Source organism: Melanostigma gelatinosum, assembly GCF_949748355.1.
Source record: "Melanostigma gelatinosum genome assembly, chromosome: 21".
Taxonomy (NCBI): Eukaryota; Metazoa; Chordata; class Actinopteri; order Perciformes; family Zoarcidae; genus Melanostigma; species Melanostigma gelatinosum.
The window spans coordinates 2,779,997-2,807,788 of record NC_136654.1 but is presented as its reverse complement, the minus strand read 5'-3'; the positions used below and the strand labels follow the sequence as shown (position 1 = coordinate 2,807,788).

The following is a 27,792-nucleotide window of genomic DNA, read 5'->3' as shown; positions in this document are numbered from 1 at the left end:
GGTGAATAAATGTGACAAAAGTGGGACATTTAATTATTAGGGTGAGAGATACAGCTACAAAATAAACCAGGATATTTTTAATCCGTTGTTGAAACGTTTTTTTCTCCGCCCCTTAAACGTCACATAAAAGCAGCTCTACAGCTGTATGAGCAAGAGGTCACATGAAATAAACAACGTTCACTGACGGGCTGACAGTGTTCACACTCATCCGCTGAAGCGTGGTGCTGTAGCTTTTGTTTTGTCGTCTTCTGTATATCCGGTAACCTCTGAAATAAACGACAACCCGACGTTCTTTCTACAGTGTTTACTACTTTTCTGTGTCGTTTAACCGCGTTCATCGCAATCTTTCCGACGGCCCCTGAAGGCAGCAGCGGGAGCTCATCTGTTGGACACGGGGAAACTAATCAGCAGCCAAGTAAAGACTTTTCAGTCCTGTTAGCTGCGAGGCTAGCGAGCTTATAAAGTCAGCCGTCCGGACGACCACGGAACACAGACTTTGTTTATGAAGTACACTGTCTCTTCTGTACAGTACACACCGTCCGAGCCATGTTTTAGGAACGCCGTTTCGTTGCACTGAAAGTAGCAAGGTGGACAGCCTTTGGCCGGCCGAAGCTTGCGGCTAGCTCATTAACGTTAGCTGGGGACCGCAGTGCAAGTGGAAGGCAAGAAAAATGGAGCTGGACGACGTAGTCCTGTATCAGGACGACTCGGGCAGCGCCACCATGATGTCCGAGCGGGTCTCGGGTCTGGCCGGCTCCATATACCGAGAGTTTGAGCGGCTTATCGAGCGGTACGGAGAGGACGTGGTGAAGGAGCTGATGCCGCTGGTCGTCGCCGTGCTGGAGAACTTGGACTCGGTGTTCGCTGTCAACCAGGAGCACGAAGTGGAGCTGGAGCTGCTGAGGGAGGACAACGAGCAGCTCGTCACCCAGTACGAGCGGGAGAAGGCGCTGAGGAAACACACCGAGGAGGTGGGTCTCACCACGGAGCTGCCAAACTCATGTATAACCCGGGATTATGGATCAGAGGCTCGTATTATGCACTTTGGTGTGATTAAACCCAATACCAATATCTGGCAATACGCAGTTCTTATCGACTAACGCCACATATTATATCTCATTCAGCACGAATTAGTACTTGTTTAATGAAATATAGCAACCATTCCTGGCATGCTTGAAGGCACCTTAAAAAGTGGTTGTTGATACTTTCCTCGGCCCACTATCGGTCATTTTGCCAGAGGCTAATTTAAGGAATCGTTACTTTAAACTCTGTTTTAAAGAAACACAGCTTGATGTGTTGTACTCTTCAGTTCCTTGTACCAGAGAGCAGCTGACAGTGTTTTCCACATCTGAAACACATACTGTACTTGAGCTTCAGGTTCACACCACCATGGACACCAGCCAGTCCCTGGACCCACAGTTCCGCACCACTGTAGCCTCAGCTCCTCAGATGTGTATATATATGCAAAACCAAATCAGTGATTTGTCTGATTTCTGCCGCTTCCCATTCAAATGTGAACCGTGGTGATCCTTTAATTTGATTTCCACCCAAATGACTCACTTATTGCCACGCTCGTCATTACTTCACCACTACAGGGGGGTCTGTGTTCGGACAGTGACACATTCGCTGTGGTACTCCCGGTGACGTTCTACTGCACTGTATGGAAGTCTGGGTGATGCTGTATACACCGTCTCCTGTTCCACAGCGGTGATGATGGACTCTGTAGTTCCTGTACTTTGCCATCACACATAACTGTAAATGAAGCAAAATATGAATTGCTTTATGACGTGGATCTTCCCTTTTAACATTTAATGTGGTATGCTTTAAATGCTCTAAAACATCCTGTGGTTTCAGCTGTAGTCGAGGTTCAAATCTGTGATCCAGAAAGCTGCTGTTTGAATGTTGAATGTGTCGTGTGGCGCTAGTGCTGAATGCATGGTTTGTTCTTTCCAGCTTAAGATCAGTGCTGTGAGCACGACTCAAAGTTCAAGAAGTACACGCTTAACACAGATCTAAACTCATGGTCTCCAGATGATATAAACCGAAACGTGAGCTGCACCTTGGAAACAAACTAAACAGAAGTTCAGATCAAAGATTCTAAAATATATCTACATAAACAACTTATAATTGCCCTGTTATCCTTTAAATCAGAACGGATTGTAGATATATTGCCTCAAGGCTATTTTTCAATATTTTAGGTGTGTTTTTTTGTCACTTTTAAAGCTCAAACCCACAGTGTTTCTCCTCTTAATCCTCACCTACACTGTTCCTCATGTTTTGGTGTTATTCGCACGAGCGGCCCCTCATATAAGCATATTTAATTAATAACCCTGAACTCCTGCAGGGGTTTCCACATAATCTGCTCAATTATTTTACCAACCTCCTGCGCATTTAATCCCAGCAGAATTAACTGTTGACAACATGATTTAGACTGGAGAAATGATTGAAATATTTTACTGAATTATTGTGAAGAAAAAAAACCCAACATGTCACAAAGCGGTGTGTTCATAATTTATGTCTTGTCGTAACACGTTGCTGAGGCTCTGGATAGACTCGTGCACATGGGATTTTCCATTGCTATGTTACGGGCTTACGTACAGCCTTGTTCCCTCTCGCTCATGTGTGTCAAATACCTGACGCCTTGAAGAACTAGTTCCTCACTCAGCGAGCCAACCTGTTAGCGTGATCAGTAATATTCTCATGCCGGGACGAGGTCCTAGGTCTCACCCTCTGACTCTACATCCTCGATGAGGTCAGAGGTCAGCTTCTGTTCCAGTTTAGGAACTTGAACGATCACAACTCAAGATGTGGCCTTTATGGCTACAGAGGTCACAATGAAGATGAGGAGCATATCTGATCAATGAAGAAGTAAACAAGCTTTAAAATCTGAGCAAGCATTTGATGCCAAGGATGAGGGGAATGTTAGTTATTTTGATCATGCTTTCATTCATGGAAGTCAGTCAAACTTTTAAAATTATCTTCATTGAAGCAAATGAGAATTGCATGGAAACATATCTATAGAGCGGTGCTGTTGCTTGTGCATACTACCTGGTTCCTCTGTTTATCCGCGTAAAAGTCACTTAAGCCCCGGTCAGAAACTTGCAGGCGGCAACCTCTGCTTTGAAAAGTGAAGCCACAATGATGAAGTGCCTTGAACCTGCATTCTCTCTAATGTCCAGCAGGGGGCGACTCCTCTGGTTGTATAGAAGTCTATGAGAAAATGACTCTACTTCTCTTGATTTATTACCTCAGTAAACATTGTAAACATGAGTTTATGGTCTCAATCTCTAGTTTGTCAGGAACGTACTACCAAATACTTTGCGTTTACTGAAAATAACAAAAAATGTTATTTGACACTGTTTTGTCAGTCCTAGAGAGCGAAATGGCAAAAAGGTATGAATAATATTGCTAGTAGGAACTTAAACGGGTGAAGGTCAATGCAAGTCTGTGTGCACCGACATGTAGAGACAGACACACAACCTTGCCCCGCCTTTCCACATCTCCCTCATTTCATAATCCCTCAGCCACTCAGACAGCGGTGTTGATACCAGTCGCGTTTCACACGGCTAAACTGTCACTTAGTCCGGAACACACTCAGACTGTTTGAATGCAAAGCGTCCTCCCAACAACACCAAAGCAGCTACTTACAGACTGTTACTAAGCTAAACCCATTTGGGTGAGAAACTACTCTTGAAGCAAAGAGGCACATTAATCTCACCAAACACATCGTACGAGCCAAATCCTGCTTTTCTCTGCTGCGCTCCCGGAGGAATGCCTCCTCGTAGTAGTTTGTCTCAGCGGAGGAAAAGGCAAGGCAGGAAATTCTTGGAGAGAAACCGCACTTCCCTCCGTTCTTTTGCCCTCTCGGGGCCGTCTGCTGACCTGCAAACAACCACAGCCTACGAGCACATAATGCCAGCTGATTGATCATAATGGACCATTAACATGACATCTAGTAATGCACATGAGTCACACACTGTAGCATAGCCTCATACGACAGCAGCAGAATTGTGGGTGAAAGATTAGAAATCGGTTGGCCGCATCACTTTGATCCAGAATGAAATATCTCAGGTACTCCTGGAGAGACGTTCATGGTCCCCAGTTGATGAATCTTACTGACGTTGGCGATCCCCCTGACTGCTGTCCTCTCGTCAGCTGTACTTTCGTGCTAATAAGCCAATGTTAGCATGCTAACATGGTAAACATTATACCGTGTGAAACATCATCAATATATGTTTTTGGGGTGGGCGGGACTAAGGCCTTACTGACCCGTGTTGTCCGAGATGCCCCGTTATCAACCCACAGCCAGAAACACATGAAGGAGTTGATTTGACTCTCTGTCAATTGAGTGCCAATACAGTGGAGCCCTGTGTGTGTGTGTGTGTGTGTGCGCGTGCGTGTGTGTGTGTGTGTGTGTGGCACTCAGGGACAAAGGGAGCATTATGCATGCAGTGTAGGGGGAAGAGTGCATGTTAAAACGCTGGAACACTCATTCTCTGGAGCATTGTCATATGATGAGCAGCAGGAAGGAGGAAGATGTTGGGAGTTGAGACAGAATGTGTCGATACAATCGGGTTTAGTTACGTGTCAGCATGCACCACCCATGCAGTGTGCTACTCTTTAATGGTGTAAATCTGAGGAGATTCCTGCCTCTTTCATCAAATCCTCCTAAGGATCAGAAACTAAGTTCAGTGACTGTTTGAGTTGTAGTTCTGTCTAGTAGCAGATTAGGGGGCAACCCCTCCTGTCTGTAGTCCAGCCCAATGCTATGCTAACGTAGATTTACATGGGAAATGCTGCATTATTACCAATACCTCAGCACTCGAGATGCTCCCAGGCCCCACTGGGCCCCCGTAAATCTTCCTCCCTCAAGACCCAGATAATCACAGTAAGGCAAAATCTATTCATATAAAAGCCCAAAGGCGGAGAAAAACATCTTGGCCCATCAACGACTGAATTGTGTTTAAAAAAAGAATCGGATCAGAGTTCAGATAAGCAGTTTGAAGAACCACCTTTGGTAGACTCCTCCGGTCCTAATGGGACGTGCGTATGAAGAGGCTTTTTGTATCGGGGAGCTCAGGTGATCCTCATCTCCTTGCAGATGATATCCATCCGCTGCCCACGGCCCACATCACAAGACTGCATGTTTACAGGCCTGTCATCAGACACCTGACTCCGCCATCAGCTGAGGCATCAATAGATGAGCTCCCAATAAGAGAACCAACCAAACAAGAGAGCAACAGAAACGCATTTCATTCTTATTTTTAGAATTCAGTATTTCTAGGCCATTCACATTTACTCGTCTGAACAGTTTGAATGTTACTTTGCACTTGTATATCCTCTTCATCATCAACAGTCAAACCAGCAGTGTTTGTGATTGACCTGTAGATAACCGTGAGCACATTTCAACTGTTAAAGATGTAAACCAACTCAAACCTCGAATCAAACTTCACTTGATATTTCATCAGCGCTGTCCGCACCCCGGAGCGCAGAGCAGAGACCGAAGTACCGACACTCGTGATCAGCTGATGAGATGATCGTCATCTGTAGAACACCGTAGCGTTAAAGAAATGCAGAACAGAGCGTCATTAGTTTTTAATAATCTTCCAATGCTGTGCAGATATCCACCAAGTACGATTGTGAGTTAAAGCTGCGGTGACCGCAACTTTATTTCCTCATTCATGGTTCATATTCAGCATACTGAACACGGACCGACTGTGAACAGCTGATGAGTGTCAGAGCTCACTGGAGCAGAGGCGTCACCATGGTGACTGTCACACACCTTCTCCAGTCACCTCGCCTTCATCTTCATCACCTGCACATAAGGATTGTGTAATATAGCACAGTGTGGAAATAAAGCCAGCGATGTGTTGCTGTCAGGTTAACTTGCCCATGAAACTGTGTCTGCACACACACACACACACACACACACGCAAGCTGTCGTCTTTTCTGTTTTGGTGAGAAGCTGGCGATGTGCACCTGTTGTGCAGAGAGCTTAAATGACTTTCACAATGGACCGATGCTCTATTTTCGAATTCAGTCAATAACGTCTCCATTTCAACCCTCACGCACACTGGAAGGGCTCGATGTCATCGATGGTGACGACTGTGGTCACTCAGAGCTGAAGCAGATGTCAGACTGGCTAAGAGGAGCCGACACGTCGGTCTCCTGCTGCTGCTGCTGCGATACACGAAATCATCTCATCGGCCCCTCACTGGGAGTTTCACAAGTTCAACGGCCCTCGTGTGAATTCCAGCGCGTGGGTTTAATAAATGCCGTGTTCTCCTTCCCTCCGCTTCCTGTCTCTTTCTGCAGAGGTACATCACCTTGGAGGACTTCCAGGACGGCGAGAAGAAGGATCTCCAGTGTCGACTGGTGGTGTTGGAGTCGCACACGCGTCAGCTCGAGCTGAAAACTAAAAACTACGCAGATCAGAGTAAGTCCACAGACGCTGGTTTCTACTATACTTTACCACTATTATACTGGGAAGTCTAACACACACGCGATACCCTGTGAGCAGCATGGACAGTTTGCAGGCCTTGTGACTGTTAGCCTGATGTGCTGGAGGGCTGAGTGACTCCCTTGAATAGAGTCCATAAGTAACATACAATGAGTGTTTGCCAGCCGTGTCTGCTAAATATGCTGTAATAGAATAAACCAATCATATTCCGAACACAGAAAGGTTTAGTGTGGAGTACAAGAGGAGTTTAGGGATCTAAAGCTCTTACTTCCTCCTACATTTCTTTCTTTTTTAGTAGCATTCTGTCTCTAAATCAAAGGAACGGCTAAATGTCTAAAACATTCATATAACAAGTGAGCGATCATTCTGTCGTTCTCTGAGGAAAGACTTTTAATTGTCCAGGACAGACTTTAGTCTTCCTGAAGTCTCCAGAGCGTGCTAATCTTACCATTTAAAAAAAGAAACGACCTCATGATGTCTGCATGACTGCACTGTTGACTGTGTGACTGCTTGTTTTTCCTCCTACATGCTAAGGGAAAATTGAGAGCTCTCAGCGAATGTCTTTTTATTTCTTTCGATGTGACACTTCCTCTTTTCTGTCTTTGAGTCACACACGGGGACATATTTGAACATACATATTTGAACACACCGTCATCTTCATTTTCCTATTTCATTACATACGGGTTGGTAATATTCCTCAAAAACATTTTTTGTTGAAATTCTCATCACATCCCGACACCAATCGATAACTCAGAGAATATATGAATGAATACATATTCAGGCTTTTGGTGTGGGGCTTTCCTGTAGGACCACTTCCTGTTACTCTACACACCTCCGTATGTGACCTGGGGTATTTCTGCTCCGCTCTTCAACCACTAGTTCCTCTATCAGCCCATCATAAGCACACTGAATCACGGGTTACATCGCTCTCTGCAGCTGCTGTTTGTACTCTCACTCTTCATTGCTCAGGTGTTTTTCTCTAAATCCTGTACTTGGTTCTCGTTAAACACCCGAGAGAGAGAGAAAAGGTTATTTCTGACTTAAAAACTGAGCTGCAAAGCATGAAGTATGAAGGGTCCTGAGCATGAGTTACGGATTAAGTCGACCTTTTTGTTGGAGAACGTTTAGTTTGGCTGGGATCTGAGATGGACAATGGACTACAACTGAGGCTGATGGTGGCTCTGTAGAGACGGGTGGATTGTTTATGACCTGTTGTTTTTCCTTTTGAGTAGATGGTAAGGCCACATTCACTTCCATCCTTCACCCCGAGGTTGCTCTTATCATTACAAACCACATACGTAGTACATTGAAATGAAACCTTTCAGACCGCTGTAATCAGAGACGCAGGGAGCTGATCTGTCGTTTGGCATCGATTTAAATGTTTTGCATCATTATTGCTGTCAAAGTCCCATCAGCCGTTGATGATGATGAGTGTTTGACATTTTAAACTGGGTTGAAGATGTTTGATTCCGTAGCTGAGCCTGTGATTCAGAGCCTCTCTGCTTCTTCAGAGGGGTTTGTTGGTGCACGGTGGCCCTCCTCTGGCTCTGACATGTTACTGCAGCTGCTGCTCTACCACCACATCCACAACCACAGAGTGAAATCATACAAAATACAGTTTGGACAGTTTGGACCACGATTTGCCAAATAATTCCTGTATTTATATTACCGGCAGTCAGTTGCTACAGAACAATTGCCGTTTTGTCAGTAAATCTCGCTGCGATCCTGTGCCTTCTTTCATCATGTGTGCTTTAAATAAATGTCTCTTTTGTTGTCCAGTTGGCAGGTTGGACGAGAGAGAAGCGGAGCTCAAGAAGGAGTATAACACCCTTCACCAGAGACACACTGAGGTATGCCCGTCTGGTTCGTCAACAAGGTGGTTCAGCTGTGCGTGTGCTCACTCATGCACACATACAGCGGCTCCTTTCTCAACACCATAACCAATGATGTCTGAATGTCAAAAAGCAAAATATGAAATAATAATGGGATATATTCGAAGTGGTCTCTGACTCAAATTAACCAATCGCACAAGGACCTGGGTGGTTGAAGATGATTCAAACATGAATTATGTGTCTGCTAAACCATTGGTCCGCTGTGGTCTGTTATACATTATGCATCACTAACAGATGCTCTCAGGCCTCAGCAGCAAACTGCTGCTCTGAATAACATTGAATAGAGAAGCTGTCACCTACACACTGTTGCTACACAGTCTACCTGCCACAGCTGTCTGGACACAAGTCTACTTCATGTGAGTGACTGTTAAAGATGGCAGGAGTTACAATCAAATATACCGTAGTTTGGTAGCAACCTTTAGTTTTGTTTGCAAAATGATTGCACAAAAATGTAACCGTCATCAATATCAGCTCATTCCCCCGACTCTGTGTGTGCTGCCTACCTTCCAGATGATCCACAGCTACATGGAGCACCTGGAGCGCACTAAACACCAACATGCAGTCACAGCAGCTGAGTCCTCGGAGGCAGGCGCGCCGGCCAGAACACGGTGAGACGTCTTCAATGTGGTGGTTGTTCATTCTTAACATGTGCGCGTTCACCTGAAACCTACATGACAAGTCAGTCGACGTCACGGCCCTCATTAGGGAACACTGACTTTCTTTGAAAGACATTTAAAGACTTTTCTACACTTTGGGTCGACACAGTTTTAAATACGAATTGGTAGATTGGAGTTTCTATTGGCCGAAAGCTAAAGTGGGTGGGAGTAACGGACACAGATTGTTTTATCTGCGTAAATGGTCCAGATCTCTGACATGGACTCCACTTTGAGAATCACTGTTTTAATGTACCATAGCCTCATGTGCATTCAGGCAGCCCCCCCCCTGTATTTCCTAGCCCTGCACTGCCCCCCCCCCTGTTAATGCAGACAACACTGCCAACCTCCCTCCCTCTTTCTCACGCACATATGCACTTTTTGACCAGTCCCCCCTGCGTGGCAGCCAATAAGCTGCAGCCTGAGAAGAGGCACATGAAACGAGCTGCCTCAGCACCCAAAAGAGAGATTGGGGGGGGGGTTGCCATCAGAGCGAGAGAGGGAGAGCGTCGGGAGTGTTCTACACTGACCAGCGGCAGTAGCGTCGCATCTCGGCAGAGGAAGGGAAACGGTCTCGGGTGCTGGATGAAGACACTGGAGGAGAGGAGCTGCTGCCAGCCCCTCCCGTCCCTCTGGAGGATCCACTGCTCTGCTCCGTGTGCCGCCGCTCTGCTTTTCACCAACCGCTGCTGCTGAAGCCACCGGGATTACTGTTTTGTGACCGCTGCTGTTTCTGCCTCTGACCCGCTGCTCTGCTGCTGACCGCCGGTTAGACGGACAGAGCGTCTTTGACCGCCGCTGTAGACTTACTTACAGCGGTTCTTGATGTCCAATCGGAGGTCTGCCAAGAATTTGGTGCTTCAGTGACCCCCACACACACACACCTCTTCTGCTGTCATCGCCTGAGCCCTCCCCACCCCCCAACCCACTGGTCGTGCGTTGAGGCACCGGGCCATGATCTGGGGGGGGCCATGAGCCCCGGGTGTATGCTGCTGTTTGTTTTCGGCTTTGTCGGGGGAGCGGTGGTCATCAACTCTGCCGTGCTGGTCTCTCTGTCAGTGCTGCTGCTGGTTCACTACTCCGTCGCCACCGGCAGCTTACCTGCCCTGCCTTCCTTACCCTCCTTACCCAGAGCCAGCAGGTATAACGTGTGTGTGTGTGTGTGTGTGTGTGTGTGTGTATAATGAATGTATCTTCCCCGCTGTGATCGCTGTCCTCCGTAGCACGCTGCCAGCTTGTAGCCATGCTGGCAGCGTGCTACGGAGGACAGCAGTGTTGCTGCCATGTGGGTGTGATATTGTCAGACAGTGTGAGACTGCACTCTAAAAGTAGGTCAAGAGAGAGACGGGGGGGGGGCAGCAGAGTCATGTGTGGGAGACTACAGCACCTTTTTAGATACGTCACCACAGTTTAAAGCTGTTTATGATTATTCTCGTGTTTTCCAAGATGAAATGGTAGTGGAGGACCGATGCATGTGTTTTTGTTGTTCCTCCTCACCCGCTCAGTTTGAACTGTAAAAGGCAGCATTGGTTACCATCAGTGGCCTGCATGTGACCTCGTCCTCTCAATATGGTGGCGTGTCCGTTGTTTTTGGGCTGCTGCCGGCCTGCTGCTCTTTTCAGTGGCAGCCATTGTTCTGCTGGACTGTACAATGTTGTTGTTTTTCATAGCGAGCCACTGGAGTGAGAAGAGCTGCCGGTGTGTAACCGATCCGGTGCAGTGGAGGGTGCAGGGTATTTATATGAGTGCGTTTTTTTGCATACATATTATTAGACTTTCAGTTAGGGCTGGGCGATATGGCCTAAAAATAAAATCTCCGATTTTTTTACAAAAAATCCGATTCACGATTTAAATCGATTTTTTCCCCCACAAATTTTTGCAGATGACAGAAGCTGTTGAAAACAATTTTTTATTTTATTTTGTGATGATTTTCCCTCGTAGGTTGATAAAAATAAAGTGCAAACAAAACCTGAACATTGTAGAAAGGTGCCTGTAGTATACAAAAAGTATTTGGTCACTCTTTTGTTTGCCTGAATCATTTAAATATAAAATTAAATTAAAGATAACATTAAATGGCATTAAATAGTAGCCTTCCATTGTAAACAACTGTGCAAATGTAACTTTTGACAGTAAGCTTTTCTAACTGAATACACTGATACAAACACAGCATGAAATAAAATGTATGTGACCCTTTACCATTCACATTTTCAAAAGTCCAACATCTGATCTAACATCAACATAACATATTGTGCACAGTAAATAAGTGCATGTAAACAAAATCAAGTGCATTCACAACATAACCAACAGTATTAAACAGTAGTGCATGTTTTTTCTAAATATTTTTTGCCAGGAAGACAGCGTCGCTTGTGCTCCCGCGGTCCTGCTCCCTCCTCAGGGCGCAACACTTCTCCCACTCGGCGGCATGCCTCTGTTTGAGGCTGTTTGTTCTGTGTCAGATGACACGAACCCGAACCATTTCCAGACCACGGAAGACACATTCTTCCCTCTCTTAAGAACGAGAGCTTCACTGCTGGCCGCCATTGTTTTCGTTTGTAAACAATGCGCGCGCACTCAACTACGGGAACCCAACGGGGGGAGGGGTGGGGGCGATTTTCTCGATTTTCAATAAAACACATCGCCTTAAAGCACACATTCGAATTAATCGATTAAATCGATTTATCGCCCAGCCCTACTTTCAGTGCTCGGAGTCGTTGTGAAATGGCAGCTGGAACACGAACACCTCCATGCAAGAGTGAGCTGGTGTTCTTTATGAGAGCCGGAGAGGGCGACAGATATTTGTTCATAGTCAGTTCTTGGCTGACCTCCTAATACCACACACACGGCAGAGTGCATCTCATGTCCCATGGAGACGGACACAAATGGGTTTGTGTTATTGCTGGAGCTAATAAGTGGGAGAGGACGGAGTTTAAGAGGTAGCTTTATTTCTCTTCCCATCGCTTCAGTGTCGAGCTCACGCCTCACCGCAAAGTCTCGACTCCGACCCGTCACTCCTAACTGATTACATTATTCTGCTGATCTGCTTCCACTGTACCGTAAAATGGACGGTGAAGGCTGAAAAGGTTGAACTACCTGCCCATTTTAATTTAGCAAAAGCAAATTCAATGTATAATCTGTCACGCAAGTGATTTCCGGCTTTTTGTGAAGTACAGTAGCTGTTGCACCAGACTTTCTTCATCGCTTCACACGAGAGCCTTTTCTAGCCTGTGCTCAAAGCACAGGCCGGTCTCTCAGTCACTTGTGTTCTAACTTCTTACAGAATTGCTCGTTTCCCTTTTGAATCGTCCCTCCTTCCTTATGTCCCTGTATCCAGAAAGGAGCGTCCCATCTCCATGGGCATATTCCAGCTCCCTGGGACTGATGGTATGACCTCTGACCTCCAGAGGGAACCTGTGGACACCCCGTCTGAGCCGTGGAGGTTCAACAACCTCAGCCACCCGCGGTCCAACACCAGCCTCAAGGTACGACGCGCAGCTCCACACACTGTGATGAATTTAAACTGAGACTTTTCTTTTTCCCGTTGCCGTCTGAAGTTGGCTTGTAGTGCTTCCCACGGATCGGACTAGTGACATCATCCCCATCTCACTTAAAAAGAGGTTGTGGAAAAACAAACCGCAAACGCTCCCATGCCAGGGCAACGCCGCAGAAAGTGGTACATTTCTTTTCAGGGAGAAAGAATAGTTCAGTGTGACCAGAATGTTTAGCAGCCGTGTGTGTGTGTGTGTGTGTGTGTGTGTGTGTGTGTGTGTGTGTGTGTGTGTGTGTGTGTGTGTGTGTGTGTGTGTGTGTGTGTGTGTGTGTGTGTGTGTGTGTGTGTGTGTAACGGGGTGGCCTGGAGCCCAGCGAGCGGAGGAAGTGGTGCCATCCGGGGGCCTGCCTTTAACCTCGGGGGAGGGTGGGAAGGACAGAGTGTCTTCACATTGTTGCTGTTGGAAACCATGCTGCAAGCAAAGGCTCCGTCGTGAATATTAATGAGCGCCTAATAAGTATTCGTTTGCCGTTATTTCGCTCGTACAGGGTCGGATGGCCGTTTTACAGCTTGCTTCATAGTTGGCAGCCAAAGTGGTCGATGAGTCCTGGAGTACAATACACGCGTCGCAGTACTTCTTTCTCACACAACTTCTTCTCGGAGGCACCAGGCGCCGTCGGTGCAGATGTACAGCGGTGCCTTTGTGTTTGGTCCTCTGACTTGACATTTCCCAAAGATTTACAGTAAATGATCCACTCCCCCCCCGTCACTGAGGGAAGTGGCATGTTTGTGTGTGTGAATGTTTTTGGAGGGTTGGGGGAGAGCCGGCTATTATCAGCAGAGCAGCAGTGGACATACTTCTATGACATACTTCAGTCAAATGCAAAATGTGAAGCTTTTACATGTCTTAAAAAAGGCGGTTGCTACCAAGTGGCTAAATGAGACGACAAAACGTCATCACAGCGAGCACCAGTTCTCCTTCACGGTGGTGGCGTGAAGTCATGTGACCGTCTAGTTCCTTTATAGCTTAACGTTTGCCTTTCTGCCTATTGTATTCACGCTTTAAAATTCATAAAAGTGACGCGTAAAATGTGTAATCATAAACTTCTGTTTGCCACAGAGCTTAATTTCCAGCCAATATAAAAGCAAAAAAAACATTGGATTTTAGTCGAGGGAACCAGTGAGATGCTCACTGCCGGGTCAGCCGACAAAAATAGATCATCTCTGCAGCGCTCTATATGATGATGGCAGCATGCAGGTATAAAAAGGAAATAATCCCATCAGCGTTCAGAAAACGGCTTTATTCTGTAATATTATCTCATTCAATGTCTGTGTTCAAGGTGACCGCGGGATCCTTCCGTACGCATGCTTTGTTGATGTCCTGATTGATCCTGTTCCATCAGGCCCTGTGCTATTTATAGGACTGAAGCCGCCGGCATTAACGGATCAAAACAATGAAATCCTGCGTGCCACAAAGGGCTGCTGAGAACTGATGAAATGTTTGATCAGTGCTGGATATCCTGTTCATTTTCATTCATACGGCCTTACTGAGCCGGTCACCTTGTGTACTGGAAGAAGCCATGAATACAACACCGATCGCTCTCTGAGTTCAGGCTTTGTTTCACGTTTCAGACCAGTGACTGAAGGAAAACAGTTGTTCTGTATAATATAATGAAATATGAACCTTTTAGTTTTTTGCTTGAAATAAGAAGGAATGAATGTTAGGACATATTAACGAGCAAGGTCTTTAATATACCCTCAGTTTGAGGACCGCTCCTCTCCAATCAGAGTGGAAGGGGAACGTTGGAAGGAGAATTTGCCCGATCGGGAGGCTTATCAGGACCAGGTAGACTTGCCTGTCACTCGTGGAGAAACTCTAACCGAACTTACCGAGTTCAGTGGTTGTTTTGCAGACGTTGCTGTGGTGTTATTAAATGCAGCGATGCTGACATAATGGCTATACCTCACAGCTAATAGAAACTGCATGATGCTGACCTGTTCCCGTTTTGTATTTCAGCTGGCCATGAAATGTACGTTTGTTTTGGGTTTTTTTTGGCATGTTTTCGTATGGAAAAGCAGATGTGTAATCAACAACCGTAAACAGACTGCCTTCCATTTAGGTGGTTATCAGTGGCGCACAACATCTTATAACAGTCAGGATTTACATGCATATCTTAAAGGTAACGTGTAGGATTTTGGGGGATCTATTGGAAGAAATGGAATATGATATTCATAACTATCGTCAATGTGTAATCACCTGAAACTAAGAATCGTTGTGATTTTGGTTATCTTAGAAGGAGCCCTTCATATCTACACAGGGAACAGGTCCTCTTCACAGGGATTTAAAGAGAAGAAATGTACATTCATGTGTTAATGCATTTTCCTGAAATAGCTTATTTCATGAGCATATCATTTAATTTTCGCGGTTGTCTTCATGTGCCGTAAGTATGGAACTTGAGTCATATTTGAAAACTCTGGAAAAAGCTCGTACGAAATCAATGTCAACTCTGACGCTGATTTCTTGATGCTGATTTATTTACAGCTTAAAATGCGGCAGGTTGATATTAATAAGCAAATAAACACGTGTTGTTGGCTTGCTGAAGATCATAGTTTTGTCTTTTGTATTTCCCCTGGCTCTCTTCTTCTCCACTTCCTCCGCCTTAAGGATGAATTGTCCGGTTTCAACCGCGGAGGCTCCAAGTCCAGTACGCCAGCCAACAAGGGAAGTGTGTCCAAAAGTGGAACTCCCGTGTCCTCACAGGGTGGAGCCTCCAAGTCCAACACCTCCATGTCCCCTCAGGGTGGTACCTCTGACTCCAACACCCCCACGTCTACACGCGGCGCTAACTCTCAGTCCATCGCGCCGCTATCGCCGCGCGATGGAGCGGCCGCGGGAATGAGTCCGGCGTCCAGCCCGGGTGGAGGCTCTGCCTCCGTCACACCCCTGTCCACTGCTGCCGCCGATGTTGCCACGGAGTCTGCGGGACGGGAAGTCTCAGACGGGCTCAACGAGAACCTGGACTGGAGCAGGGGAAAGCCAGAGAACAGTAGAAACAGCGCGGCAGTGCAAGAGGGCCAGCAGAGTCAGCATGGGCGTGATGGTCAGGACTCTGCCTTTAAAACACATTTATCATGTTCATCCCCCTGTTTGAGTGTACTAGCTCACTCATTCTTCTTCTTTTTCCAAATCTCTGCTGGTTGTGTTAGATGGAGCAGACAACCGGGAGACGTCTGAGGTGCAGGCCATCATAGAGTCCACCCCTGAGCTGGATATGGACCTCGATGGCTTCAGAGGAGCAAGGTACAGGACTCGATCAGACGTTTTGTCATCATCGAACTATAAAGCGAGGAATCTCTCTGGTGTTTCCATTTATTATGATGCCAATATTTTGCTAATTATCCATCTTGCAATATCATTCCCCCTTCCTCTCGATGATCCTCATTTCCTCCCCTTCTTGTTCCACATCTCCTCCTCCGCGCTCCGTCCAGCACACCAACTAAAGGAGGCATCGAGAATCTGGCCTTCGACCGCAACACCGACTCTCTGTTTGCGGAGCTGTCATCCGCAGGCAACGACCTGATCGGAGACGTGGACGATGGAGCCGACATGCTGGGTAAGAAGCCTCCCGGACGTGATTTTTTTTTAATGTCAGCGACGTCTTCACTTTCACAAACCGTTATAATCTCTGGATCGTCTTTTCCTCCGGCTGCCGGGGCTTGTTTCATCCTTACAGATGAGTTTTCTGGTGTGTATCAATAGATCTCGTTACCAGCTCCTTATTCTCATCATGTGTGTCCTCGATTCTGTGTTCGGCTCCCTCTGTGACTTTCTGATGGATGTGCAGAATAGAGAATAGTGCTACTGTGTTGTGAAGGGCAGTACCACCATAGACTAGAGATTGAGTACAAATGAGACGATTTAACTTACTCACAGTCTCGTAAACCTCTTCCTGATTTGTTGCATGACGCTCAGACTACAACTTTCTAGGTAAGACTGAGAACAATATGCCACTGAGTAGGATAGACTAAGAACCACTTCTTTGTTGAGATCTTTCAATATCATGTTTTATTTTCCTCTTTTACGATGGAGCACACGATGAGACGAAACGGTCTGTATTCACATTACGGGTGATCATTTTCAGGTATGGGTCGGGAAGTCGAGCATCTCATCCAGGAGAACGCCCAGCTGCTGGAGACCAAGTTAGTGATCAGTAGAACTTTCTTCTTCTCTTTTTTTAAAGCCATCTTTGACTCACGTGCCCCGTTAACAAAGACAAACACCTTTACTTTCACAAAGGACTGTTAACACTGAAGTAACTCCATTTCCTTTGCAGACATTGCTACATCTCAAGGCACTCACCGGCCTTTTTTATTCAGCCTTTATTGAACCAGGCTGGTCCCATTGAGATCAAGGATCTCTGTTACATGGGAGACCTGGTCAAGAATAACAGCAGCACAGAGTTTAGCATCAACAATAACACATGCATTTCAGTCACATTAAAAATGGAATAACAATAAAACATTTGCAAACACTTTTATTAAATCAAATATAAATCACGCGGCAGCAACTCAATGCATTATGTAGCAAATCATGCTCTAGGCGTGCCACCTAGATAGGGGTGGGAACAACATATATTGCGATTTATTACTTTTTTCAACTTCAAATTATGTCCCCAAAGGAAAACTGTGTCAACAACATGTTTTATCGGAGTTCTTTCTCTGATGTCTCCATCTTTGTTTCGACCAACTTCCTACCAATCACGCAGGCAGACCCGGCACCTCTGCTGACCTCACCAGAAAACAACTCGGCACCATCTAGTGGACAGAAGAAGCAATTGATTTGATTTTTATTTTTATTTAATTATTATTTTTTTAAATAGTTTATATCATAAAATATCGATACTTGGCGTCCGTGTGTCGATATAATATCGCCACGCAAAATATCGCGATACTATGCTGTATCGATTTTTACCCCCACCCCTACACCTAGAGCATGACTTGAAATCATTGCACATCAAACCGCCAATTGACATGTTGAATGGTAACAGATGCTGTTGCTTGGCATTGAGCCTAACATGACCCACCTCTGTATCTGTGCTTGTAACTGTGATTTAAGTCCTTTTCCAGGAGGTGCTGCTGGCTGTGGGTCTGCGTCGCGCTGCACTTTATTCTAAAGATTGACCTTGGTCTCAATGCAATGCTGAGAAACGAGACAGTGCTGCCACCCTGTGTTTAGTGACGGTATCACATTTAGAATGTACGCGTGTATTTGTTTCCAGAAATGCTTTGAACGTGGTGAAAAATGACCTCATAGGACAAATAGACGAGCTGTCTTGTGAGAAGGAGGCCCTGCGAGGTGAGCTGGATGCCGTCACTCAGGCCAAGTCCAAACTGGAGGACAAGAACAAAGACTTGGAAGACGAACTGAAGAAGTGCGTTGGTTTGGCTTCAAAACACATAAATACATGTCCGTATATACGTGTCCACATATTGCATTTGAGTGTCGACTGTTTAAATGTGGTGGCGAAAGACTTGGGGTTTGTGTGCTCGCTTGCAGGATTCGAGCAGAGCTTGAGGCCAAACACAACGTCAAGAATGACAACGAGGATGATGTGAGTCCTTGATGTTTGTTTTGATCTGAGAGAGTGACACCTGTATGGATTAGTGGCAGTAGAAGTTCCTTGAACCATTCGTGGTCCCTTTTTGAATGGCTCCGTACGCCTCATATTGGTCATCTGAATTTAAATAAAATGCCCGTGTGTCGTACATATTGTGTGTGTTGGATAGTGGTTTGGCGTTCTCATGCTGGTGTTGTGCCTGCAGAGCGATGTGCCCACAGCACAGAGGAAGCGCTTCACCAGGGTGGAGATGGCCCGGGTCCTGATGGAGAGGAACCAGTATAAGGAGAGGCTGATGGAGCTGCAGGAGGCCGTCCGATGGACAGAGATGATCCGGTAAGACGGCAGCACCGGAGGCAAATGGTGGACAATATCAAGTACTCTAGGGCTGAACAAATGGACGGACATATCTGGTTTCAGTTTCTCTGATTCGTGGGCTCCATGGCATTAAAGGAGATTAGATTGCAGCAGTTCTAATGACTTTGTATCTGTTGTTTCTACATCTAGAGAAACGTCAATGCAACTCGTTTTCCATAGAAGAAAGAATCAATTTAGCTCACATTTATTACATTATTGTATGCTGGACAGTAAACAATAGTATTCTCATATCGTGATGACATTCAAAAGTGGAGTTGTATACAAGAAATAAGGTTTAGTATTTGTGTTGCCAGAAAATTGCACTCTTTGAAACAGAAACAATAAATCATTCAGTCCTAATATTCAATCTGTGTGTCATCCTACACTGCTGTGATTTGATGATTTGATCATGAAGTACCGCTGCAATTGAATACCGTTGCCCGTTTCTTAACGCACCACCCACCAAGGGGAAATGCAACCGAATACGGTTTGAAGTAGCAATGTAGGAACCGACTGTGACGCTCCCTCTAAAGCATTCGCTTTGATTCAAAGTGAATTGTCTCTCTCAGGGCGTCGAAGGAGAACCCAGCTCTTCCAGAGAAGAAGAAATCCAGCCTCTGGCAGTTGTAAGCTCCTCTTTTCTCTTCACTTGAGCTCTCAAATACCAACCGCAGTGCGACTGCTGTGTGATCCATGCGTTTCATTTTGCTTCTCTTTTGTATTCCATGTTGTGGGGTTGTTTTCCCTCCAGGATGTAGGTAAATCTTTGACATGTCAACTGTGTCTCGCTTAACTTCCGATTGTTTTCCTCTTGAAAACAAACTCTTAACAGAGGAGAGCCAGCCGACCGTCTCAGATTGTTGTCTGACAACATTATGGGAAGAAGCCCACAGAGAAATACAACGTGGACAGTGAGGGCTTTTCCCCGATCGATTACACTCCGGTCCGTTTAGCGGCGGCAGCAGCGCTCTCACTTAATACTGGACTCATTTCACAACTTGTTCCCATTCGTCATTTGGAAACAGAAACATGAAAAATAGGATCTGGGTTAAAAAAAGTACAGAAGTAATCGTTTTCTGTTGTAAACATCAAGCGTGACAGAAGCTTTTCAGAGACCTGAGATTGGGGGGAAAATGCACCGAGAGCAACCAAATTAGAAAGAGCGAATCTCTGTGACGTGACCCCGGCTCTCCTTCGTTGAGTTTCATAAGGAATGGGTTTGGTTTGGTTTGGTTTGGAGGACATTGTTCGGGGCAAGTTTTTGGCAAAGGGGTTTGGGACAAACTCTGATAAATCCACTATCTCTCCTCTTCTGTTTGTCCCTCTATATTCTTCCTTATTTTGTGACGTCTGTGTGCAGGAGGTGTGTGGGTGTGTGTGGGAGGGAAGGCAGGAATCTGGGTGGGAGCACGATAAGATAAGATAATCCTTTATTAGTCCCACAGCGGGGACATTTACAGCAAATGCACTCAGAAAGATAAACTTACCAGAGCCGGTTTCTTCTATTTAAGTTACAGACGTGAAGTCTCTGCTATAAACGTATTCATTTGAAACATGCTTAGCAGCTGTTGCTGTGTATAAACTGACGGATATAATGAGATAAATAGCGTGTGCTCTCACTGTAGAGTCGGGGGAAGTGAAACGTGTCTTTGTCCAGTTTTGCCCTGTGTTGTTGACTAACGTCCCAGTTGGTGCACAGTATTAACCCTGCACTCAAGCGTGCTTTGCTGCTTCGGAGACAGATTCATGTAATCAATGTCTGCTCCCCGTATCAGCTCTGGCATGGTGTGTTGGCGTGGGAAAATGAACCTTTTTGTTTACCCGTACATGTTGAACCTCACTTCTGCCGCTGGAGCTACTGCTTGTGTCCACCCCTCTATACGTTTGTCTGTGTGCTTCTTTCTCTTTGTCCCCTCCCCACTTCCCCCCCGCCCTTACACTTCCAGTTTCAGCCGTTTGTTCAGCTCGTCGGGCGCGCCCAAGAAGCCTCTGACGGAGGCCCCGGTGAACGTCAAGTACAACGCACCCACCTCTCAGATTCAGCCGTCCGTCAAGAAGAGGAGCAGCACCCTGCAGCAGCTGCCCAGCGACAAGAGCAAAGCCTTCGATTTCCTCAATGAGGAGTAAGTCAGTCGGGGGGGAAATGTCTCCGACGACAATGACACTCTCAGGGTACATTGGGTTTGGTAGACTTTGTCCATTCGGTACCTTTCATTGCCGCGGTGTGTGAGAAGATGATTCAAATCAAACACTTGAATTCAAGTCTTTGTCAGTGAGCCGCTGTTCTGTCCCACAGAGTGGCCACCGATAACGTGGTGTCCAGGCGGCAGCAGAAGAGGGCCCAGTACCAGCAGGTCAAAGCCCACGTTCAGAAGGAGGACGGCAGAGTGCAGGCTTACGGCTGGAGTCTGCCGAAGAAACACAAAGTAAGGAGATGAGCACAGACGCTGGGGCAGTAGCCCTTCTTGTCTCCTGTTGTCACGACTACGGTTTGTCTGCTCTTCTTCAGGTGACGGTAGAACTGTTGTGATGTTAACTGTAACAGAAAGAAGCTGTAATGCAGCGGTGCCGTTGTCTTTCAGTCCAACGGTGGTCAGACGGAGAGTAAGGTGAAGAATCTACCTGTTCCCGTCTTCCTCAGACCACTGGATGAGAAAGATGCTTCTGTGAAGGTATTGTTACTGGATAATAACTAATAACATACAAAATGTCTTCAACATGTATGGGGCAGTGTGTAGCATTCAGGGGGATCTATAGGCAGAAATGAAATATCATATACACTTTGTTTTCTTTCGTGTATAATCGCCTGAAACTAAGAATCGCTGTGTTGTTGTTGCCTTACAATGATAATCCACAGACCTTGTGTGCAGTTTAATGTAATTGTTGCCTCCTCCTCGAGTAGCTGCATGCATACACGCAGTGATGCATCTCCTGCTGTCTCATTGTATCGGTCTGTGCTCCAGCTGTGGTGTGCTGCTGGTGTGAACCTCTCCGGAGGTAAAACCAGAGACGGTGGTTCCATCGTTGGGGCCAGCGTGTTTTACAGTGACGTGCCTGGACCAGAGAGCCCGAAGAAGAAGATAGGATCTCAGAGCAGCCTGGATAAACTGGATCAAGACCTCAAAGTACACACACACACACATGGTGATGAAGCTAACCCTATAATGAAATGCCAGATAATTCTCATCTCACTTCTTTCGTTCATGGTGTCAGGAGCAGCAGAAGGAGTTGCGGCAGCACGACGAGTTGTCGTCGCTGGTTTGGATCTGCACCAGCACCGAGTCCACCACCAAAGCTGTGGTCGTTGACGCCAACCAGGCTGGAAACATCCTGGAGAGCTTCTTCGTGTGCAACTCCCACGTCCTCTGCATCGCCAGTGTTCCAGGTCAGCGGACGAGTGCATCAGACGGCTGCGGCGAGAGAGAGATTTTATTCCTGGCGTCTGTTTGCAGCTGGCTCGCTCTGCGTTCAGCGGCCCACAGAGGAGCTGCGAGGGAACGTCGGTGTCTCATTCGTGATTTATGCTCGTGTGCTTTTATTTATTTAGGTGCAAGAGAGACGGACTACCCAGCTGGTGAGGAAGTCGCTCCGAACGCCGAGACGGGACCGGCGGGTGACGCCGGCTCGCCGGCGACCGACAGCAGCTCGGCGTGTGGCGATGGCGTGCTGGGAGGCATCACCGTTGTGGGCTGTGAAGCAGAGGGAGCAGCAGCCGTTCCTCAGACAGCAGGCAGTCCAGGAGAAGAAGGAGAAAGTGGTCAGAGATGTTTACTGTGTGATTCCTTGTTTCCCCACCGAACACTGTTCTCTGTGATCAGGACCAGTATTTATCTATTCATTCATCTTCTCCGACACGCCTACAAATCGCTCCGACAGTGAACCTTGGATGAAGAACACGTCATCTCAAAATGATATTTAGTCACGGGTTAAACAATAGATGTGCATAATATAAAGTAGATCATTTGATTCAGCCCCATCCTGTCATGTTGTCTGCATTTGCACCTCCTCTTGCATGTAATGTGCACGTTGCACGTGCACTGAGGATCATTAAAAACAAGGGATTTGTCACCTTTCAACGACGCCTCCTGTTAACTCATGCATCATTTCTGTAATCTCGCCCAGTGTGGTGGAAAATATTCTGCAACAATAAGAACATATCTCTTCAATACAACATCGATAAGTTTAAATGAATTGGTAATTAAATAGTAAATGCAGCTCGTTGTTCTCACGGAGATGATCCTCTCCACAGACTCCCGACCAGCGGAGGAAGCCACCGAGGCGACGGAGGCCAGTGCCGGGCCTGCAGACCAAAGAGAGAGCCTGCGGGGGGCCTACACCGAACACGTCTTCACTGATCCACTGGGAGCTCAGCAGACAGCAGAGGCTCCAGCCAACTACTCTCAGAGGTAACAGCGGGAGGCCCAATGTCGTTACGAGTCCGTCTGTCCAATAGAAACGTGCAATTTCATCAGCACGACCATAAACAAAACCCCACCGAGCAACAGCAGCAAAGCACTGTAAAAAACATTTATTTGTGTGATGGTAAATTATTATTACAAAGCATTAAACCTTTGAGTCAAAATCTCTCTTCATGACCAGGGAGAGTGATCTGTTGAAAGACGGCGTGAGTTCAAACCCCGACCCGGAGGAGCAGGACCTGATGAGAGAAGAGGCTCAGAAGATGAGCAGCGTCCTGCCCACCATGTGGCTGGGGGCGCAGAACGGATGGTGAGTGTCGACGGCGGCGCTGCCCCGGCGCACTGCGCCGCAAGTCCAGAACAACTGATGATGGAGGAAATGTTTTCTGATTGCAGCGTGTACGTCCACTCCTCCATGGCCCAGTGGAGGAAGTGTCTCCATTCGATCAAGCTGAAGGAGTCTGTGCTGGGCATAGTGTAAGTACGCTGGACGTTTTACCGCTTCACTCTCCTGCTGCTGCTGCTTTTGTTTTTTTTCAAGCTGTGTTTCGGAAGCATTTGTTTCTCTTCCCACAGGCACGTGAAAGGCCGCGTACTGGTGGGTCTCTCTGATGGCACTTTAGCCATTTTCCACAGAGGAGTAGGTAAGGGAACACGAGTCCTTCTCCAACAAACGAGCGATATCGACCCGATGTGTCGTTTATCTGTAAATATAACCGTGCATCTTGACGCCCTTCGTGTGTGGCAGACGGACAGTGGGATCTGACCAACTACCATCTGTTAGACCTGGGGAGGCCGCACCACTCCATCCGCTGCATGACCATCGTACACGACAAGGTGTGGTGTGGCTACAGGAACAAGATCTATGTGGTGCAGCCCAAAGCCATGAAGATAGAGGTATGACGAGTCTTAACCCTCAGACATTTATTTCTATATTCTATTATTTAGAGTTCTGCACACACGCTGCAGTCAACTGAAAGCATGTCATACGACATCATCTCAAAACAAATGATCTGCCTCACTGGTTCGTTGATCAACGTCGCACTGAAGTGCATATTTGGTTCCCCTTTGCAGAAGTCGTTTGACGCCCACCCTCGTAAGGACAGCCAGGTCCGTCAGCTGGCCTGGGATGGTGACGGCATCTGGGTGTCCATCAGACTGGACTCCACTCTCAGGCTGTTCCACGCTCACACCTTCCAGCACCTTCAGGACGTCGACATCGAGCCCTACGTCAGCAAGATGCTGGGTCAGTTCGCCGCTTTCTTTGCAACGACGGCCTCTCGTCAGGCGCAGACGGACTCTGATGAATCGGCTCCGATCTTTTCTTTACGCAGGTACGGGGAAACTAGGTTTCTCATTTGTGAGGATCACGGCGCTCATGGTGTCAAGTAACCGCCTGTGGATCGGCACTGGAAACGGAGTCATCATCTCCATCCCTTTAACAGAGAGTGAGTTGGGGAGCTAGGCTGGTATCTTTTTGTTTTTACGGGGATAAACGTCTGGTCGACACATTCACGCCGTTTCTCTTGTGGCAGCCTGTCCCTCATCACCACGATCACTCCACATTTTGTACTAATTCAAGTCTGAAAATACTTAAAGGGATAGTTCAGATTGTTTGAAGTGGGGTTATAGAAGTACCGAAACATGAGCAAAGCAATGTACTGCTGTGGATATATCACGGTAGGTCCACACACAGTGCGTATTGAATGTTGTCCTGAAGGTGGATTTCACCGACTGAGCGTTTTGTTCTGCCTCTTCAGTCTGTGTCTGTCTCTCTCTCTCTCTCTCGCTCTCTTCCACCGCTCCGTTAGCAGCCGACAAGGTAACCAAGGCAGCGGCGAGCAACCATCCAGGAAGCGTGCTTCGTGTCTATGGCGACGACAGCAGTGACAAAGTGACGGCTGGGACGTTTGTTCCGTACTGCTCCATGGCTCACGCTCAGCTCTGTTTCCACGGTCACAGAGACGCCGTCAAGTTCTTCACCGCCGTCCCAGGTAAAGACACCCGGCCGCTCCTTTACATCCCAGTGGTGTTCAGCAACTCTGCTGTCAAACATGTTCAGACCTCCCAAATATATCCTTTTGTACGCTTGCAAAACACAATCTGGACTCGCTTGGTGTTATTTATTTTGCGGCTCTGTGCTCTCAGGTCACGCAGTTCCATCTGCGTCCTGCGGAGCCGAGGCAGCGGGTGACAAGACGACAGATGCCGCGGCTCAGGAGGGAAGCAAGTCCGTGCTGGTGATGAGCGGAGGAGAAGGCTACATCGACTTCAGGATGGGTGAGTCTTGCTGCACGTAGTGGATAAAACCTTCCAGAGACGCGCGTGACCGTCTCTCTCCGTGTCTTCAGGTGACGAGGATGGCGAGGCGGAGGAGGGCGAGCAGCCCCCCGTCGAGCTGCAGCCCTTCCTGGCTAAAGCCGAGCGCAGCCACCTCATCGTCTGGCAGGTCCTCGCCAGCGACGACTGAACTCTGACCTCGGGGACCCCCCCCTCGAGGCCCGATTTGCCTTTTCTCTCAAACGGGCCGCCGTGGATGGAGGAGTTAATGTGGACGACTCTCCTCTTCAGACGGAGTTCAATCAGCACTTTGTTTCTCCCTGAACGATAACGAGCAGAAACTCGTTCTCAGTGGTGGACTGGAGCAGCGCAAACAGATTCACACAAACTGCATGTTGTTGTTTCTCTTATTTGTTCCTTTGAAAAAAAATATATTTTCTGAATCTGAATCTGTTATAATGCCTCTTCTCTATCTTCTAATATCCTTTGAGGTAAAGCTGTTATTGGATACAGAACTTTTTGTTCTAAGTCCTCCTGATATTTCCGGGTTCCCTTCACTCGGTTCACTTGTGTTCATGTTGGAGTCGACATGAAGAAACAGAATAATCACCTGTTGCCTCTAATAATGGAAGACTGGGGCGATCATGCGTTGGAGCATATCATGAGCGCTTCTTGATGAATCCAAAATCCTATTTCATGTTGTTGTTTTTTGGGGGATTTTTCATCCTTTGAGAACTTTGCTTTTGATTGTATGCAAGACAAATTTAATTGATTGCCGGTTGTCTCCTGGTCAGGACTTGTTTAAGTCGAATGCAATACATCAGCTTCCTCTGGTCAGCACGCCCGCAGTGATCTTAACATTCAGGATGCAAGTCCCAGTTTCTGCCTCTCGTGCCAGCGTCACCATATTTACATTCCAGTCACAGAGCAAAGCAGCCGATATTCTGAAAAATACATGATTGCAATGTTCTGATGAAGCCCAGAGGGCACCTCCGTGACTGACAGAATCCCGTTCATCGAACCCTTAATGCTGTCGGTCCTGTGCTCTCAGTCTGAAAGCTAGCCGGTACACTTTAAAACAAGGCATCGAGGCTTGAAGAGACTTGATTTACTCTGCTTTTCTAGTGTGACAAAGTATTTATTTTTCCTTGAAAGAATGTTGCTGCGCTTGCTACCAAAGTACAGAGAATTAAGGACTGCTGGTTTCTCCACATGCTGAACCAATAACAGCGTCTCGCCTACTGCAGAGCAGCATGTTTGAGTCTGCTGCCTCCGTGCCCGTGAAATGCACGTTTTTTGTAACAGAAATCCCGGTGTATAGATACCATATATTTTTAGACTTTCATATTTTGGGAATTGACGTATTTTCAGGGTGTGAGAGAAGAGATTGCGCTGGACCCGTTATTATGAGAGGATAAAGACGCCACGCGTAAGGATTGCGTAACCCCCCCCCCCCCATTCATCCGTATCCTGATGGCAAACTGATGTTTTTTGTGTGTGTGTGTGTGTTCCTCTTCAAGAGGAGTGAAACGTTACTGCAGTTTAGCCATTTCAGTATTTATTTACAATGATTGAGCCTTTGCGAGTCAGAATGTATCTTTGTACATTGAATATATGTATGGACATGAAAGGGTTTGTTGCTTTGAAATGATATGAATTTGTGTTGTGGGGGGGCCTTACTCAGCGATGCACCGTGTCTGGGGGGGGGGGGGGGGTTGCTTCGCTTCACTTCAGGAGGTTTTTATTGAAAGTAGAAAGCCTGCAGCCTGTCCACGGACTCTGACACAATCAGCTTTGGGCTAACGCAGGACAAAGTGACGTCAATGAGCGAGCGCCCCACTGCGCGATGGAGCGCCTCGCCCTCCTCCACAGGTCTCTCCGCCCTCTCATCTGCATAAGAGTGTCTTTAACTTGGCAGGGCCTTTCTGTCTTCCAAGTCAGCGGTACACGCACACACACACACACACACACACACACACCATCTTGTACTTCTGCGGCATCTCTGGCTTTACGCAGTTCTAACAGTCAAATTAAAGCTACTTTGTGGGCCAGCTTCGTCTGCTTGTAATGTTTCATGTGTCTGCATCAATGATATACAGCTCGTCTTCAGGTTTAAAGCTGAAGCTTTATACGTTTGTCTTTGACTTGAACCTCGCAGCACCACAGTGAGCTCACCAGTAAAACAACAAAAACACCAAACCAGCTTTATTATCCGTTCCATCAGTTAAAACAAACACCCAGAAATCTATTTAAATGCAAGAGGATCACACAAACAATCTGAATGCATTCAAACAATTCATCCTGATTCCTGGTCACATCTCCTTAGACACTTTCCTTTACCAGCACTAGGTGGCGAGCTTGCGCTGCACTTATAAGCGCTGTTTTTCCCAGTGACCATTGGAAGGACGGAAGCTCTCCTCCCCTGCCTGTGATTGGTCCACCTCTGCTCTATTGGAGGCCTTGGTTTCAGCCCGTAGAACGAGGCTGAAGCGGTGATGAGCAGGCTGAGAGACCGATGGAGGCTTTAATCTCTTCACGAGCTCTCAGGAGAACACCTGGCTGTCATGGATCACAGCCGTGATGGTGGAGGAGCAGCTTAAGGAACTACTGCTGAGAACAGTATTCGG

At 46.9% G+C, this 27,792-nt stretch overlaps 1 protein-coding gene across 8 annotated transcripts; it reads left to right on the top strand.

The window, feature by feature from the left end:
• Positions 1-230: 230 nt before the first annotated feature.
• LOC306794660 (C-Jun-amino-terminal kinase-interacting protein 4-like) lies at positions 231-27,206 on the top strand. Of its 8 annotated transcripts, XR_013772934.1 has the most exons (31): positions 231-971; positions 6,316-6,436; positions 8,240-8,310; positions 8,863-8,960; positions 12,337-12,484; positions 14,255-14,338; positions 15,158-15,593; positions 15,700-15,793; positions 15,982-16,106; positions 16,635-16,692; positions 17,772-17,924; positions 18,050-18,104; positions 18,316-18,446; positions 19,037-19,093; positions 20,414-20,590; positions 20,764-20,893; positions 21,050-21,139; positions 21,431-21,592; positions 21,681-21,852; positions 22,015-22,224; positions 22,717-22,873; positions 23,067-23,195; positions 23,282-23,362; positions 23,462-23,529; positions 23,634-23,782; positions 23,960-24,131; positions 24,220-24,333; positions 24,646-24,879; positions 25,034-25,165; positions 25,237-26,565; positions 26,600-27,206. XR_013772934.1 is itself a non-coding variant. In XM_079292798.1 (30 exons), exons 1-30 carry the CDS (start codon positions 672-674, stop codon positions 25,353-25,355), a joined length of 4,224 nt encoding a protein of 1,407 aa, XP_079148924.1. In that variant the 5' UTR covers positions 231-671; the 3' UTR covers positions 25,356-27,206. The 8 variants fall into 8 exon arrangements, 7 of the variants coding, with proteins under 7 accessions (XP_079148924.1, XP_079148925.1, XP_079148927.1 ...); XM_079292798.1 differs by having other exon boundaries at positions 19,037-19,090; positions 25,237-27,206; XM_079292799.1 differs by having other exon boundaries at positions 20,420-20,590; positions 25,237-27,206.
• Positions 27,207-27,792: the final 586 nt, after the last annotated feature.

What these genes read in the sequence shown, in the direction of transcription:
- LOC306794660 (XM_079292797.1), top strand. Translation starts at nt 672, where the DNA reads ATGGAGCTGGACGACGTAGTCCTGTATCAGGACGACTCGGGCAGCGCC. An exon ending in CGATGGAGCCGACATGCTGG is followed by an intron (nt 16,107 to 16,634) that starts GTAAGAAGCCTC and finishes GATCATTTTCAG; the next exon opens with GTATGGGTCGGGAAGTCGAG. An exon ending in CTACATCGACTTCAGGATGG is followed by an intron (nt 25,166 to 25,236) that starts GTGAGTCTTGCT and finishes CCGTGTCTTCAG; the next exon opens with GTGACGAGGATGGCGAGGCG.